Source organism: Trichoderma breve, chromosome 3, assembly GCF_028502605.1.
Source record: "Trichoderma breve strain T069 chromosome 3, whole genome shotgun sequence".
Lineage (NCBI taxonomy): Eukaryota > Fungi > Ascomycota > Sordariomycetes > Hypocreales > Hypocreaceae > Trichoderma > Trichoderma breve.
This window is the reverse complement of record NC_079234.1, coordinates 2352948-2366314: the sequence shown is the minus strand read 5'-3', so window position 1 is coordinate 2366314 and position 13367 is coordinate 2352948. Positions and strand designations below refer to the sequence as shown.

General features: G+C 51.1%; 4 protein-coding genes across 4 annotated transcripts; 1 reads left to right on the top strand and 3 right to left on the bottom strand.

Moving 5' to 3' along the window:
• Positions 1 to 504: 504 nt before the first annotated feature.
• T069G_05143 (uncharacterized protein) lies at positions 505 to 1563 on the top strand (the record flags this gene model as incomplete). The annotated part of the gene is made up of 1 exon (XM_056172353.1): positions 505 to 1563. The coding sequence occupies one exon, from the start codon at positions 505 to 507 to the stop codon at positions 1561 to 1563; it is 1059 nt and encodes a 352-aa protein (XP_056029211.1).
• A 1176-nt stretch (positions 1564 to 2739) lies between these two features.
• T069G_05142 (xylose isomerase-like TIM barrel domain-containing protein) lies at positions 2740 to 4166 on the bottom strand (the record flags this gene model as incomplete). The annotated part of the gene is made up of 4 exons (XM_056172352.1): positions 2740 to 3143; positions 3209 to 3820; positions 3890 to 4013; positions 4080 to 4166. The coding sequence occupies 4 exons, from the start codon at positions 4164 to 4166 to the stop codon at positions 2740 to 2742; spliced, it is 1227 nt and encodes a 408-aa protein (XP_056029210.1).
• Positions 4167 to 4805: 639 nt separating this feature from the next.
• T069G_05141 (diacylglycerol acyltransferase domain-containing protein) lies at positions 4806 to 6005 on the bottom strand (the record flags this gene model as incomplete). Its single annotated transcript, XM_056172351.1, has 1 exon — positions 4806 to 6005. The coding sequence occupies one exon, from the start codon at positions 6003 to 6005 to the stop codon at positions 4806 to 4808; it is 1200 nt and encodes a 399-aa protein (XP_056029209.1).
• A 1169-nt stretch (positions 6006 to 7174) lies between these two features.
• Positions 7175 to 8998, bottom strand: T069G_05140 (zinc-finger double domain-containing protein; the record flags this gene model as incomplete). Its single annotated transcript, XM_056172350.1, has 1 exon — positions 7175 to 8998. The coding sequence occupies one exon, from the start codon at positions 8996 to 8998 to the stop codon at positions 7175 to 7177; it is 1824 nt and encodes a 607-aa protein (XP_056029208.1).
• Between the last annotated feature and the right edge of the window lie 4369 nt (positions 8999 to 13367).

Here is a 13367-nt window from a genome sequence, read left to right as displayed (position 1 = left end):
TGGATTTCTCAGAGTACGTGAATTAATAATGTATCAAGTTTAAAGCGATGCTCATCCCTATAATTGTCAGGAACGGCGGCTCAAAGGAAGAGTGGAAGAGTCAGCGGTGAAGGCAGCACGGTCACTATCACGGACCACGCAGCTAGGGCCATCTGACTCCCCTAGAAACAAAGGCCGGCGGCCTCCTTCTTATACCATTGTTCAGTCTCCTCAGCCGCCTGGCTTGCTAGTTGAGAACTCAGACGCCCCTATCCGGGTTCGAGGAGGAGGGAAACACTTCCTTTGTGACTGGCCTCTGACAACAACGTTGCAAAATCCTATTAATACGGCTATTCCGGTCATTTCTAACCATTTCCAGGCCAAACTCGAATCACCACCGTCCAAATCGATGCAGTCAGAGAGCAAAACGAAAGTAATTCTGCATTCCTATACAACAAAGTCAAGAATCTCCTTGACGAGGCGAATATACAGCGATTGCAGGATCATGAATACATAGAAGCCGCAATGAACCAATTCAAGGAACTCATTCGGGAGCGTACTCCATCTCCGGCTCCAGCTCCGGCTCCAGCTCCCATGCTTCTTGGGCCGTGGCAACCACCAACACAAGCACAAGGAACACCATTGCCATGGTACCCTCCAGCATATACGCAACAATATCCATACTACATGTATCCTCCCCAGCAACCGCTTGTATGGCACCCCCAAGCTTGCGTCCAAGTTCAACCGGCAGTATCTCCAATTTCTGCCTGGCTTCAGGAAGTTCTTCACATTCCATACTCAGATGACAAAGATCTCAAGCAAGTCTCAAATGAGAAATATGTCATTTCTTTACGACATCGTGTCCGCGCGGAGCAGGTTATGAGTACGTCAGAGTTTAGGGACTGGGCGAGTAAAGCAGAATCGAAGGAACTGCTCGTAGAGGGCAACTTTGGGTACGACAATTGCCATTACATATCGGCGCTCTCGCTCCTGTGCGCCACTTTGACTCAGGCTTTCCGCAAAAGAGAGGGATACATATCAACGGTATTCTTCTGCGGTTGCCATGGCAAAGATGACCAAGATAATGATGATGAAGATGTTGGAGGTGTGGCAATAATGAAAAGTATGATCTTGCAGCTATTGAAGCAACATTATTCTTTTGATTTGACAGGTATAGAAAAGGATATCAAGCTTGATTCTTTGAAAGATGGGGATATTGACCAACTGTGTGGTCTGTTTGTTTGGCTAGTCAAACGACTCCCAAGAGATTTAATACTGGTGTGTATTATCGATGGAGCGGTGCATTTTGAGATCGACGCCTTTGAAGATGGGCTGCAGAAAGTGATCAAGTGCCTTCTCAGCCTCTCCAAGGATAACACAGTACCGATTCCAGTTAAAGTTCTTGTTACAAGCCCGATTCCAATAGAAAAAACCGCGTACCTGTTTCGTGGGGAAGGAGATGAAGATGATAGCCGCTTCATATCTTTGGAGTCGTTTCCTGAGATCAACTATATATCCGGCGCGATAGAATCTGACAGAGAGATGAACGAACAGTTGGACGCTTACGAAGGCAATGATGAGTAGATGCTAGCGGAGAATCGCAGTATAAAATTAACCCAAATTGAGCACATCTTTCATAGGAAGAGGATTTCTACCTTCGTGAAACACAGAAGCTGTTGGGCTCAACTGTATACTTCTGAGGACTGACTCAGCCGCCGATTTTCTCCTCTGCTTCTTTCGCTTGCAGCAAAACATATGGAACAAGCGAGCCGAAGCTAGTATGAGTAAGGATCTTGGGAATCCGAAAGACATAGTGACGATATGAACCAGGTATTCTACACCAACCCATAGGATTACATATTAAACAACAAATCGTTACTACATTTAAAAAATATATCACACCATAGATTATATTCTATTTAATATTTATAAGGCACTTATTAGTACACTTGCAGACCTGGCTAGCGTTATCTTCATGATGCCACAGGGGTGGATCCCTCCACCACGGTTCAACTCGGAAACACTCAAACACAAGCGCAGCCATTTCGAATATTAACTAAAGGATCACTAGCTGAGCATGATTTTATACTCCGAATCTCGAGTCCTACTAAGGAGAGTCTGGGCTGACTCATGAAGCGTCAAGCGTCCGGCCCCACCCATCACGCTTGTTCACATCTCACCGAGACTAGGGTTAAGAACCTCACCAATGCCCCATCCAAGCACATACGACCATAGGTAGAGGAGAACTCGGGGTCCCGTCTGCTCCCCCATAGATAAGCCTCTAACCGGCAGATTAGTAGTTGAGTGGGTGACCATCAGCGAACACCGGCTGTTGTATGTTTTTGCCTTTTTGATATACCTCCTCCCCATGCCCACTTAGAGCCAGTTACCCCTGAGATCAAGCACATACGACCATATCCATTAGAGAATACGGGATCCCGTCCGCTCTCCCAGAGTCAAGCTAATGAGAGACAGATTAGTAGTTGAGTGGGTGACCATCAGCGAACACCGGTTGTTGTATGTTTTTCTTTTTGCCATTTTTGCCATCTACCTGTATCAAGATGGATCGGTCCTCTGAGCTGGACCACCTATTCAATGGCCTGTCTCACTTCGCTTTTGCATTGAGTCAAGAGAAGAGGGAACAGATGTAAACACTCATGTATTAAGTTCTTCTCGGTTCGTCGGAGTATTATAGCACGGTGTCTTCTGTTTTGTGTTGGTATTCTTGACAGCGTATCTTGGGTGCTTTGTTCGTTGTTTCTAGTCGCTCTCATCGTCACTCGTCTCCTCCTTCTTCACCTTCTTTCCACCCTTCGCCTTCTTCACCGTGGTCTTTGACTTCTTGTCAACTTGATCTTGAATCTTCTTTCGTTCCTCGGCACCCTCGGCTTGCAATTCCTTCACCATTTGTTCAAACTCGTCAGTCTCCGCATCCATGCCGATGAGGCTCTCTAGCAACTTAATTTCATCCGCCCAAACCTGCTTGTCTTCGACTGTTTTGCCGTCGGGACCCTTCTTATCGATGGGTGTTTCTAAGACCATGGGCTTGTCCTGGAACTCTTCGTGATTCATTAGGCTGTGGAAGGCTCGGAGACCCAAGAAGCCGGTTCCAATATTCGCATGGAGATCTCTGTTGGAATTGAAGGGTGCTTTGCTGTCGTTTACTACGTGCCATGCCATGGTTAGTACTGACATCAAGGGAGGGCGTGAGAGGGAGGGGGCGACTCACAGTGAAAGGCTTTCAGATACTTTGCGCCGACAATCTCGTTGAAAGAATCGACCGTCTTTTTGAAAGCCTCCGGAGTTCGCAGGTCATAGCCCGCAGCAAAGGCATGGCAAGTGTCGATGCACACTCCAACCCGAGTCTTATCCTCCACAAGAGCAATGATATCTCTGAGATCTTCCCAAGTCGATCCCACGACATTACCAGCGCCCGCCATATTTTCCAGGACCGTAATTACTGACTTGGTGGCCTTGTGTGCCTTGTTTAGCTGCGTAGCAATACGCTTGATGGCGGCGGCCTTTGTGTCGCCTCCAGTAGATCCAGGATGGAAGTTGTAAAGCTTGATGCCGAGCTGTTCACATCGGCCCAGGTCGTCCACGAAGCTATCGTATGCCTGACGAGCCTTCTCCGCGTCTGCCTGCGCAAGGTTGACCAGGTATGACCCGTGGGGGAGCACATGCTCGTTGGCGTGGTAGTGATGCTCCTTACACTGGCTAATGAAGCCGTTTTTGGCCTCTGCCGTAATGGGAGGATTGTTCCATTTGCGCTGAGATTTGAGAAACAGGGCGAAGGAGTTGGCGCCGATGTGAAGAGCATTTGTTACAGAGTTTTGGACGCCTATTTGAACACAAAAATCAGTATGGGTGCTCCTCATTGTATGCACTTGGATGAATTATTGTGAAATACCTCCAGCGGCACTGATGTGGGCGCCAATGTACATGGCCTTGCCCAGTGAAGACACAGCAGTTCTCTCTATTAAAGGCATTGCGGCTTCGTCTCCTTTGGCTTGTCCCTTGCGCTTTTTGACGGCCTTTGGAGCTTGAGCCTTGCTATCAGCATCTGGCGCCGAATCTGCTTTTCGTTTCGCCGCGGATACAGGCTTTACTAGCTTTATATCCTTGGAGTCAATGTCGTCCTCTTCGCGCTTGACTGCCTTCTGGCTACCTCTAGTAGGACGGGGCATTCTGAAAGCGCAATCTAGTATTGGGTGCTCGGATGAAGCGGTATTAATGAATACACGCAAAAGAAAAAGTAAAAGATCAACTGAGAGGCAGAATTGTGCTAAAAAGACGGAAATGGATGCGTGAACGTCGTCGCGGCGCAAGGAGGAACCGCGTCGGTAGTTGGACGCGAGGTCAGGTGACCGACTCTTAAGCTACTCGCCACTTACATCAATCGCAACACCCAAACTGGGCAATTCGCACAACGGTGAAGAAAATAAAGATACATTGAGCGCTGCTACAAAGGCTAACTGCTAAAGTAAGTGACATAAAGCTGTTTTGAAAATACAAAAATAGGAAGAGAAGTACAAGAAAAGGGACAGAAAGACAGGATCCTGCCATGATACCAAGATACCTTAACCAGAGGCTCGCCTTGCTATTTATTATTTCATAACTCATGACGTCCCCAGCAATTCAGCATCCGCCAGTTACCGCTCCATTGATGAAGATTACCCATAATCTGCTATATCCATTCTGTTTTGCACACTCGAGTCCGGCATGCTATTACGCTTATCCCAAACAAATAATACTACACACTGAAGAAAGGCAGAGGAAAAGAAAACGAGCAACCAAAAGTGGAGGATACCAGTGGAGAAGCCAAATCAAGAGGAAATAACAAGGTCAGAGGTTCGACCTTTGGCAAATTGGTCCTTGTAGGCATCCCATATCTTTTGGATCTCCTCGACGTACAACTCATGGTAATGATCCACATCCTCTTGTAGCGGTTGTTCGCAAGGCTCCGCGTCGATTCGGATGGGCTTTCCGACAACAATGTTGACGGGCCGACGGTAGGGCATAAGACCAACATCGTAGTTAAGAATTCCTCGACCATGAAGAGCCGGAAGCGTGAACTTGAACACCTTGAGGACAAACATTTGGAACTTGTGAACCATTGGGTGCGTCTTCGGGCTTAGTTGGTCGTATAAGTCGTTTTCTCCAAAGGCAAGGACAGGAACCAGATCAGCTCCCGTGCGCAGAGCCATCTTTACGAAGCCCTTCCGCCCCTGGAGGATAAGCTGCATAGAGCCAGGCTGAGCTTGCAAGGACTCTCGGGCTCCGCCGATGACGATGGTAACAGCGCGGCCTTTTCCGTCATTCTTGGGGCCACCCTGCATCAAGATATTCCGTATGGAGTCTTTCGACACCGAGGCCATGCCCATTGCCAAAATATAGTCGCGGTAAAAGGGAAGTCGAAAGTTGGATTCGAGCGTCAGCAGAGTATTGGTGATGCCGGGGAACTTTTCGTCGAAGCCAAGGGCACTCGTGCCAAACGCGCTCCAGGCGCCGTGCGAGATGATGCCATGTGGATGATAGCCAAAGATGTACCGCCTGTCCGCCGGAAGATCGTGCGTTTTGTGCAGCCTCATAGGGAAATACGCCGCAAAGAACTTCCACAGGGGCATGGACCTCAGGTACTCCGATCGATAGCTGAGCTTCCCGTTTGTGGCCGCGTTGGACAGGGTCAGATGCACCAGATAAGGCACCAAGATGGGCCAGGTCAAAGGGTTGGCGCAAGTGAACCAAAACATGGATATCAAGACAACGATGGTCATGCAGTGATAAAACACAGCCGCCGTTTGTAGTCGGCGAGGGAAAGGCATGCGCAGCGGAGCAAAGCGAATGCCTCCCGCCCTCCAGGCGCCGTACTCGTGGCTCTGGGGATTTCCATCGTCTGGCAGAACAGGATAGGACGATGTGTTGGCTTTGTCGAGATGGATATGGTCGCCGTTGGTCACGACGAGGCCAGAAGGCTTCGCAGAGCCGTTCTCGTCACTCTGCACGGATTTCCTAGCCGCCTTCATTGCGAGGTCAGCTTGCGATGGCCCTTGTGTAGGCTGTGGGCTATGGTATCGATGAGCTCTAGCGTCCGCCTAGTTTTCAAGCCTCAAAGAGCATTGATATTCAGTCGGATTCGCTTCGTGTGCAGGTGTTGTAGCTCGTCTTGACTCAGCCGCTTCACCCGGCTGTTTCGCGCGAATCGCTTTGATGGTCGAAAGCTAGTGCGAAGGCGAAGCGCGGGCGAAGGTGGTTGATCGCTCTGGTCGTATCCCTCTCTTTGTTCCCTTATTTTGCCTCTCTTGTTATCTCCCCGATTTCCTTTTCTTTCTCTTTCTTCTCGATAAGTCTTCTCTCGTCAGCTCAATGAATGCGTCGTATAACAAGTTTGGTGAGCTTCAGGTTTTGGATAGCGCAAGCCCCAGCGCACGCCACAAGGCACCTTATACCGGCATTCCAGAGCCCATTACCTCATCGATGCGCCAAGGTTCAGGCTGTGCTGCCCCTGGACAGTGACGTGACCGTGCAACGGCTACAGTGCACCGTACAGTGCGCATGTGAGATTGCTCCACGGAGCACCCACGTACCTACCTACCTAGTAGGTATCAATCCAACCCAGGATTGACATCAATGCAACGCACATGCTCACCCAATAGATTGACCATACCCCGGCTGCCTGTTGTTTCACTGGACATTGCCATGGTACGAGATAGAGATACTCATGGAAATGTTCAACATTCATACAGTACATGCCTTTTACTATTGATTGCTTTCTAGACGTAGCATCGAATGTATTCGGTTCTCAAAGGGGACTCGAAATATTTACATGAGAACAAGTGTCACTCCATTTTCTGCAGTACTCTACCACGACTAAGCTGAAAACAAAAGACATAACCTTTCCGAAATGCCATAGCTAGAGATAATCGCACAATTCTGTATACTACAAACGTGATAATAAGGAACAATCGTAATATCCGGTCGCCATCTTTTAGCGTGAAGGTTTCAACCATCCGCCCAGATTCCCAAACCTGAACGCCAAATTCCCCCCTGTATACGACTCTGGCCCAAATCCGAAAAGAGCCCAACAAGACGTACCAGAGAAAAGGAAAGCAAAACGCATTCTAATGTAGATCCACTTAGGCCCTCCAAAAACGCCATGGCGCTTTGCAATGAGGTGAATTCATGCCCAGACTTCTCATCCAGCAGGAACCCCTTCACGACTTTCAAGTTGCTTTTTAAGGACAGACATCTCGTGGTCGAGCGAAACCACCTTATCTGAGAGCGATTTGACTCTCTCTTCCAACGTCTGGATGTAGGCCCATACGCTTGGGTCGCTCTGCGCAAACATGTTGCCGCTATCGCCGCTCGTGGCGGTTGCGGTTGGCGGGCGGCCGTGGGAGAATCCTGGAGAGCCTGTCGAGGCGTATCCAGGGTGAGTTAAGCCAGGCAACTTAGGCCTGTTTTGTCCACCGTGAGGAGACTGCATCTCCGACTGCCGCCTCCCCATCTGCTGCTGTTGTAGCTGCTGAGACAGGCTAGGCGATCGTTGCCGTACGACACCAGAGCCGTCGTGGCCTTGGACACCACCAGGGCTCAGTGGCTTCCCGGTTTCCGGCACACCAGCTTGTGCATAGAGACCGGCATTTGGTCCGCCAACCGCCACCGAAGAGATGCTGGTGTTCGGTGTGTGGCTACCCCCAATACTGGTTGACACGCTCGAGCTGCCGGTACCAACGGCCTGACCCTGACCACCACTGGGGGCATATAGGCCGGCAGCTGCGGCAGTTCTTACTCCAGCCGGAGGGTACGTCCGCGAATGACCGCCGTACTGATCCGGCTGGCCGCCTGGTATGTGCTGGGCAGTCATGCTGGGCAAGCTTTGTCGCCTCAGTTCTTCTTCCTCGGGGTTCTCGTAGGCAATGCCCGTCATGACAGCTTCGTCTCCGTCAATGCCGCCATCCAGTTCATCTTCGCCGGCAAAGCTACCCATGCTCGATCGTCTGCCAGCACATCCGCCCAGTCCTTTGCTGTGGCGGGCAAGAGCATCACCTCGAGCAAACTTGCGGTCGCACTTAGGGCACACATGGTTTTTCTCTCCGGTATGAAGCTTACCATGGCGTTTCAAGTCGTGGAGACGGCGGAAGCGCATTTGGCAGTCGGTACATACATAAGGCTTTTCCTGGCTATGCGTCAGGAGGTGACTTTTGAGGTTGTGGTGCCGAGTAAACTCGGTATTGCAGTATGGGCACTTGTGTTTCTTGTTTGCCGACGGTGGCGGAGAGCCCTGGCTTTGGGAAGGCATCGGAAAGGTCATGCCACGGACCGGTGATTCCGGCATGCTGCCGCTGGTTTGCAAGGAGCCAGGATATGACAAGGAGCCGGGCTGCTGCCGCTCTTCTTGTACGGCAACCTGTTGAGAGACGAGCGATTCTCCTTTGACATCAACATCCATGGCTCCCGGGCTCTCGGTCACTTGCGCACCGGCAATGCTCGTTGGGCTTTGTGGAGTCATTTCGCTCCGTTCTTCGATGCGGTCGCCGCTGTTTTGTGAAATGGATAAGGCAGCCGTGGCCAGCTTGGAGGAGGGCTCCATAGTGGCCGTAGGGGCCAGCTGAGGCGCGTCTGCTGGGCGGCTCATGGCTTGGGTTCCTGCAGACAGGAGGGAGAGGAGGGCTCGTTGGCTAGGATTCTCGCTGTTTGCGCGTAGACCAGTTGTCTGGTCGTGCTCAGCCTCCTCGTCTGCTTCTTTCCGCCGTTGCTCGTCTTCCAGAGTTGTGGCGGCGGACAGGGGAGGCAGTGATTGGTCAGTTGCCGGCAGCAGCCTGGCAGATTTCGACGGGGGCGATTGGGAGCCGAGCTGATGGGATGCAAAGGCACGCGACGACTCGGAATCCGATTCGCGACGGCGCTTGGCCAGTCTCGCGACGTCGTCCAAAGGGAGAGCTGCTGGGGGAGGGGTTGGAGTCGGGCCAGACGAGAGCGGGGGTTCGGTTGCAATGGCAGCGGCGGGAGAGGCCATATGAAGATGCAATGGCCAGGAGAATGCAGGCGACGGCGAGTCCAGAGAGACGGAGGGCATGCAGTCGCAAAGTCGAGGCAACTAAACCAGCGACACCATTTCGAGGCTGCTCGAGGTGTGGCTGGAGATTGTGGCGAGAGCTAGGGTAATTTTTGCTCCTGGGATTTGTTCCGGCAGCCTTGCCTGCACAGAAACGCTGACTATTATGCGGCAGCGCAGACGAATGGCATGGAGCAGGCGGATGCTCGGCGTGGTCTCGGAATTGGCAGACGATGGCGATGGCAGAAGGCGGTGGTGATGGTGATGGATGGAGATGGAGATGTGAATTGGGGCTGGATGACAGGCTGGGGATGGGAGGAAGAAGATGGTGGTTGAGGTTTAGCCTTAGCGCAGCACGCGTGCCGGTGCTGGTGCTTGTGCCTCTGTTGTGCAGCCAAGGGCGGTGGACAATAAAAGGCGGACAGTGGATTGCCTGCGCCACACTCCTGTCATTGGGCGCCGCGTCGCCAGTCCTGCAGCGCGGCACCTGCCGGATGACATGCCTCCAGAGGAAAGTGAAGGCACGGGGGGATTATTATAAAGCATCCCGATTCATGTCTTCGCAGTGCAGCTACCTAGGTGGGTGCTATTATTAATGTAAAAACCATATATGGACAGAGTATTTGTATTTGGCTTCTTTTCCTGTGGCAAGTGAGGTGAGCGGGCTAGTGGGCAAAAAAACCAAATCCACACAAGAATGGAAAAGATACATGGGTCGGTACTCGTACCTCCCTGGCGGCGTACTCCGTGCGTTCTCTCAGGTTTCTTGTCTTCCAAAAGCCCCATAGATGGCATCATGGATTGCCGTTGACTGGGAGTGGATCAGCATAGTGTCAGCTGCATCCCGCGTACGGAGCACAAGCGTGTACAGCCGAGTACGTACGAACCCGCTCCTGATCCAGCTTGTTCCACGTCGAGAGGCTGTACTCAGTACATATTCTCGTGTTTCTAGAGGCATGCCAGCAAGGAAAATAATCACGGCAGACTAGCGTCCACCTCGATCCGCAGCTGCCGTAGTGACAACTACGTACGAAAACAGACAAGCAGCGAGTTAAGGCACAACATGGATTGGTTTTCTTGTTAATACCTCCGTCTCCCGCCCCTCGGATCAATCCTCAGCCTCTTCTTCCATCGGTTATCGGTTATCAGAAGCCGGAACGTGGCTGGCGCTGATAGTGCCCGTGACGGCATCGGCGTCAACTGCGCACTGTGCCTGCGCATGTTGATCGCGGAGCCAATTCCGTTTCCTCTCTGCTGAGGTCTCGTTAACGCTGCTGCTCACCAGTACTCAAGATCTTCATCGTGTCGGAAATTGCAACAGGGCATGAACTCAGCCTGAATTATCTACAATGTACAGTCACCTCTCGAACCAGGACCTATCAGGACAACCTCATCTTGACGCTGACACATCCCACGTCTGCTTGCATGTACCCCCTTCCACACGAGAGCGAACGAGCTACTACAGCTTGATATTTAGTCTCGTCTTAGTCTCAGCTCGCCGGTGGCAAAATGCTGACAGGCGGATGGGCCAGTGGCTGGTAAGCCCAAAGCGTGCGAGCTGATTTTGTCAGCCATAGCCTGGCCAAGGCCAGCCTGCACGCCGCCGCGGTTATGTCCAGTCATATCTACTGCAGAAAGCTTGAGACGAATAACTGTGCATTATCCGCATGCACGGCGTCGGCGGCAGTGCCACGCCAGCGCCCGTTTCTCAGGTGGGAGGCTCCCCCTAGGTATATATCAGTGGCTGGAGAGCGATGCCCCTGCTCAACGTCTGGGAGAGATGGGTTGGTTGGTGGACCAATCAAGAAGTTCCGGTCTCTGCTGTTCTGCACGAGTTGTGAGTATGAGCCAGTATTGATGTGTTTGGCTTATTTCAGCTTTTCACGCTCATGATATGGCTTCATGTTCACTTTGATGTTGTGGGGAGAAAGAAGCATGTTACGGAGCGAACCCAGTCGCATTGAGTTGCTATCATCTCATGCGGTTAACTGGGTACTCCTCCTCCTTACCGCTTCCAGACTGTCCGTACACTTATCTGGTTGTACTTTGCGCCTCGTAAAGCGACGGCGGCAGTGTCTTGTTGCCCCGGGCAGATACGAAGATATCGAGATTACCTGCGCTCTCCGTGCTCCCCAAGCTTCCGTACTGTACACAGCACCGTACCTACAAAACTGGGTCGCTTCGTGGCGGTGTTGATGGTCGACCACTAGCTCAGGCGGCCGAACACCAGCCACTGGCACTTGGAAGTAGAGCTCTCCACCTCCGAGCCTCTTAAGCCGAGGCGTCAGATGGGCGCAGTTGGTCAGAAACGCGGCAACTCTCTCTGTTTCTTCTCCAGATGTTGTTGTTGCTCGTCCCAGCCTCCTCTTTTACTACATCAGTACTTCTCCAGCGCGTTTGTGTCAAGAGATTCCTTGTTCTCATCCCACATCAGCACGTGTGCGTCCGTCGCATTGCCCAGCCACAGAGCCGACAAGACTCGGCACAAGTAACCAGATAGATCTTGACTCAGCCACTTGAGCGACGTCATCTTACAGGTTGTTGGCATCCCCTTTTCGGCCAAAGTGCTACCCTATTGCTGCCAAGAACAGGAGTGAAAATGCTCTCCATTTGTGACAACGGATCACTCTGCAGTAGGCCCTGGCCTGTTACTTTCTGTTTAATACGGATGAGTGACACAGCTACCGGGTACGGCGACGGCAGATTGATCACCTCGAGACAATGTGTAGAATATCTATCCCTTTGCCAACTCATGTGAATGAATATACAATGCGACTACTGAACAATATTGATTTATTATAGTAGACATTTACAGTCCAATGTTATCAAAGACATATCTTACATGGGCTCTATTATTCTCCGGACGTCATAATCCTGACCACATCGTCCGATAAGCGCCAGTGTCGGCATATAATAAGCGTTTAACAACAACTTCCGCATCTCATATGGGGTAGATTCCTGTTATAAATCTCAAGCACTTCCAGAATATTCAGTTCAGTTAGACATCACATAATGCAACCAGTATGCCCACCGCCTTTTCTGATAGGCCAAGTAGTTATCAACAGTGATATATATCCACAGACAGCGAAGATTCTGTGATTGTACGGTCTGTGTCACAAACCCGCGCTCCATATTTCGTCTCCCAACATGGCGTGTTGTTATTATTAGCAAAAATCTGGCATGCCCTGTGCTCTGTCTCGGGGTTTTAGTATGCTCTGCTCCGCAGACAAAGGCCGATAGCCCACAGTCTCAGACAAATCGCCCCCGGCAAAGCAAAGGAAGAAGAAAAGAACGATCGTGTCCCCTGAGCTCGAGCCAAGACTTGCCGCATGTGCAGAAAACGAGTGCGCCATTCCCACATCCATTCCTTCGGTCCAGAACTTACTTGGCAGCATACACGCGAGATGGAGCGTGGCTGATGCTGCGCGAATTACATAATAGCTGAAAGCTGCGGCGTGCGTCGCAGAATGCCATCACTCAGCAGCTCTTTTGGAATCCAATAGATCGGAGAATAGGGATGCTACCATAGCTGACGCGCATTGCACTAAAGAACTCGATTGATTTTGACGTTGACGGAATACTTGACTTACACCTAGTACATTTACAGGTAAGAGTCTCAACCAGAGTAAGGGTACATAGCCAGCAGCATTCGCACCCTGGGCCTAAGCCGTGTTTGCCTCGTATCGATTCATGATTTGGGCATCAAAGCCGCCTGTGCAGCAGCTGAGAAACCGGCGTCCTCCGTACCCGAAGTGAAGCCCAGCTCAGGAGAAATCGGGATGTTCTCGAACGGGTCTAGCTCCAGGCACATGCGCCACTAGTGCAAGGCACAGAGAAACCGCACAAACACGCGTATCCATAGCAAAATTAACGTTTGCTGCTCTCAGCTACGTAATAAAATTCCCTTTGGCCTTGAGGGTTGCATGTAAAAATCTACAGCACTGGAATACACGACATTGAAACCACTAAATGAAAGCAGTCGTCAGTATTGATACGTAATTACCTCATTGCCTTTACTGGGTAATTGATGTTCATATGGACTCGCCAGCGACCAACGTACGAGTATACTTGCATGGGCGCCGGCACCGTTTTGCCAGGCGGTGGGTTTGTTGGCGCCTCCAAGTCCCATTTTTATTATTCACAGGCACATTGGCACTCGTACCTTATTAAATGAACTGGCACAAGCGAAATGCACCTGCTTGTGTTCTCGTGCCACCACCAGCGCCTTAGTCGCCTCTCGTCCTGTCCAATAGACAGGATTGGCATCATTTTTCACCCGCTCGTCGACCCTATTGGGAGGCTTGGACGGACCCCTGGCTCTTTTTCTGGC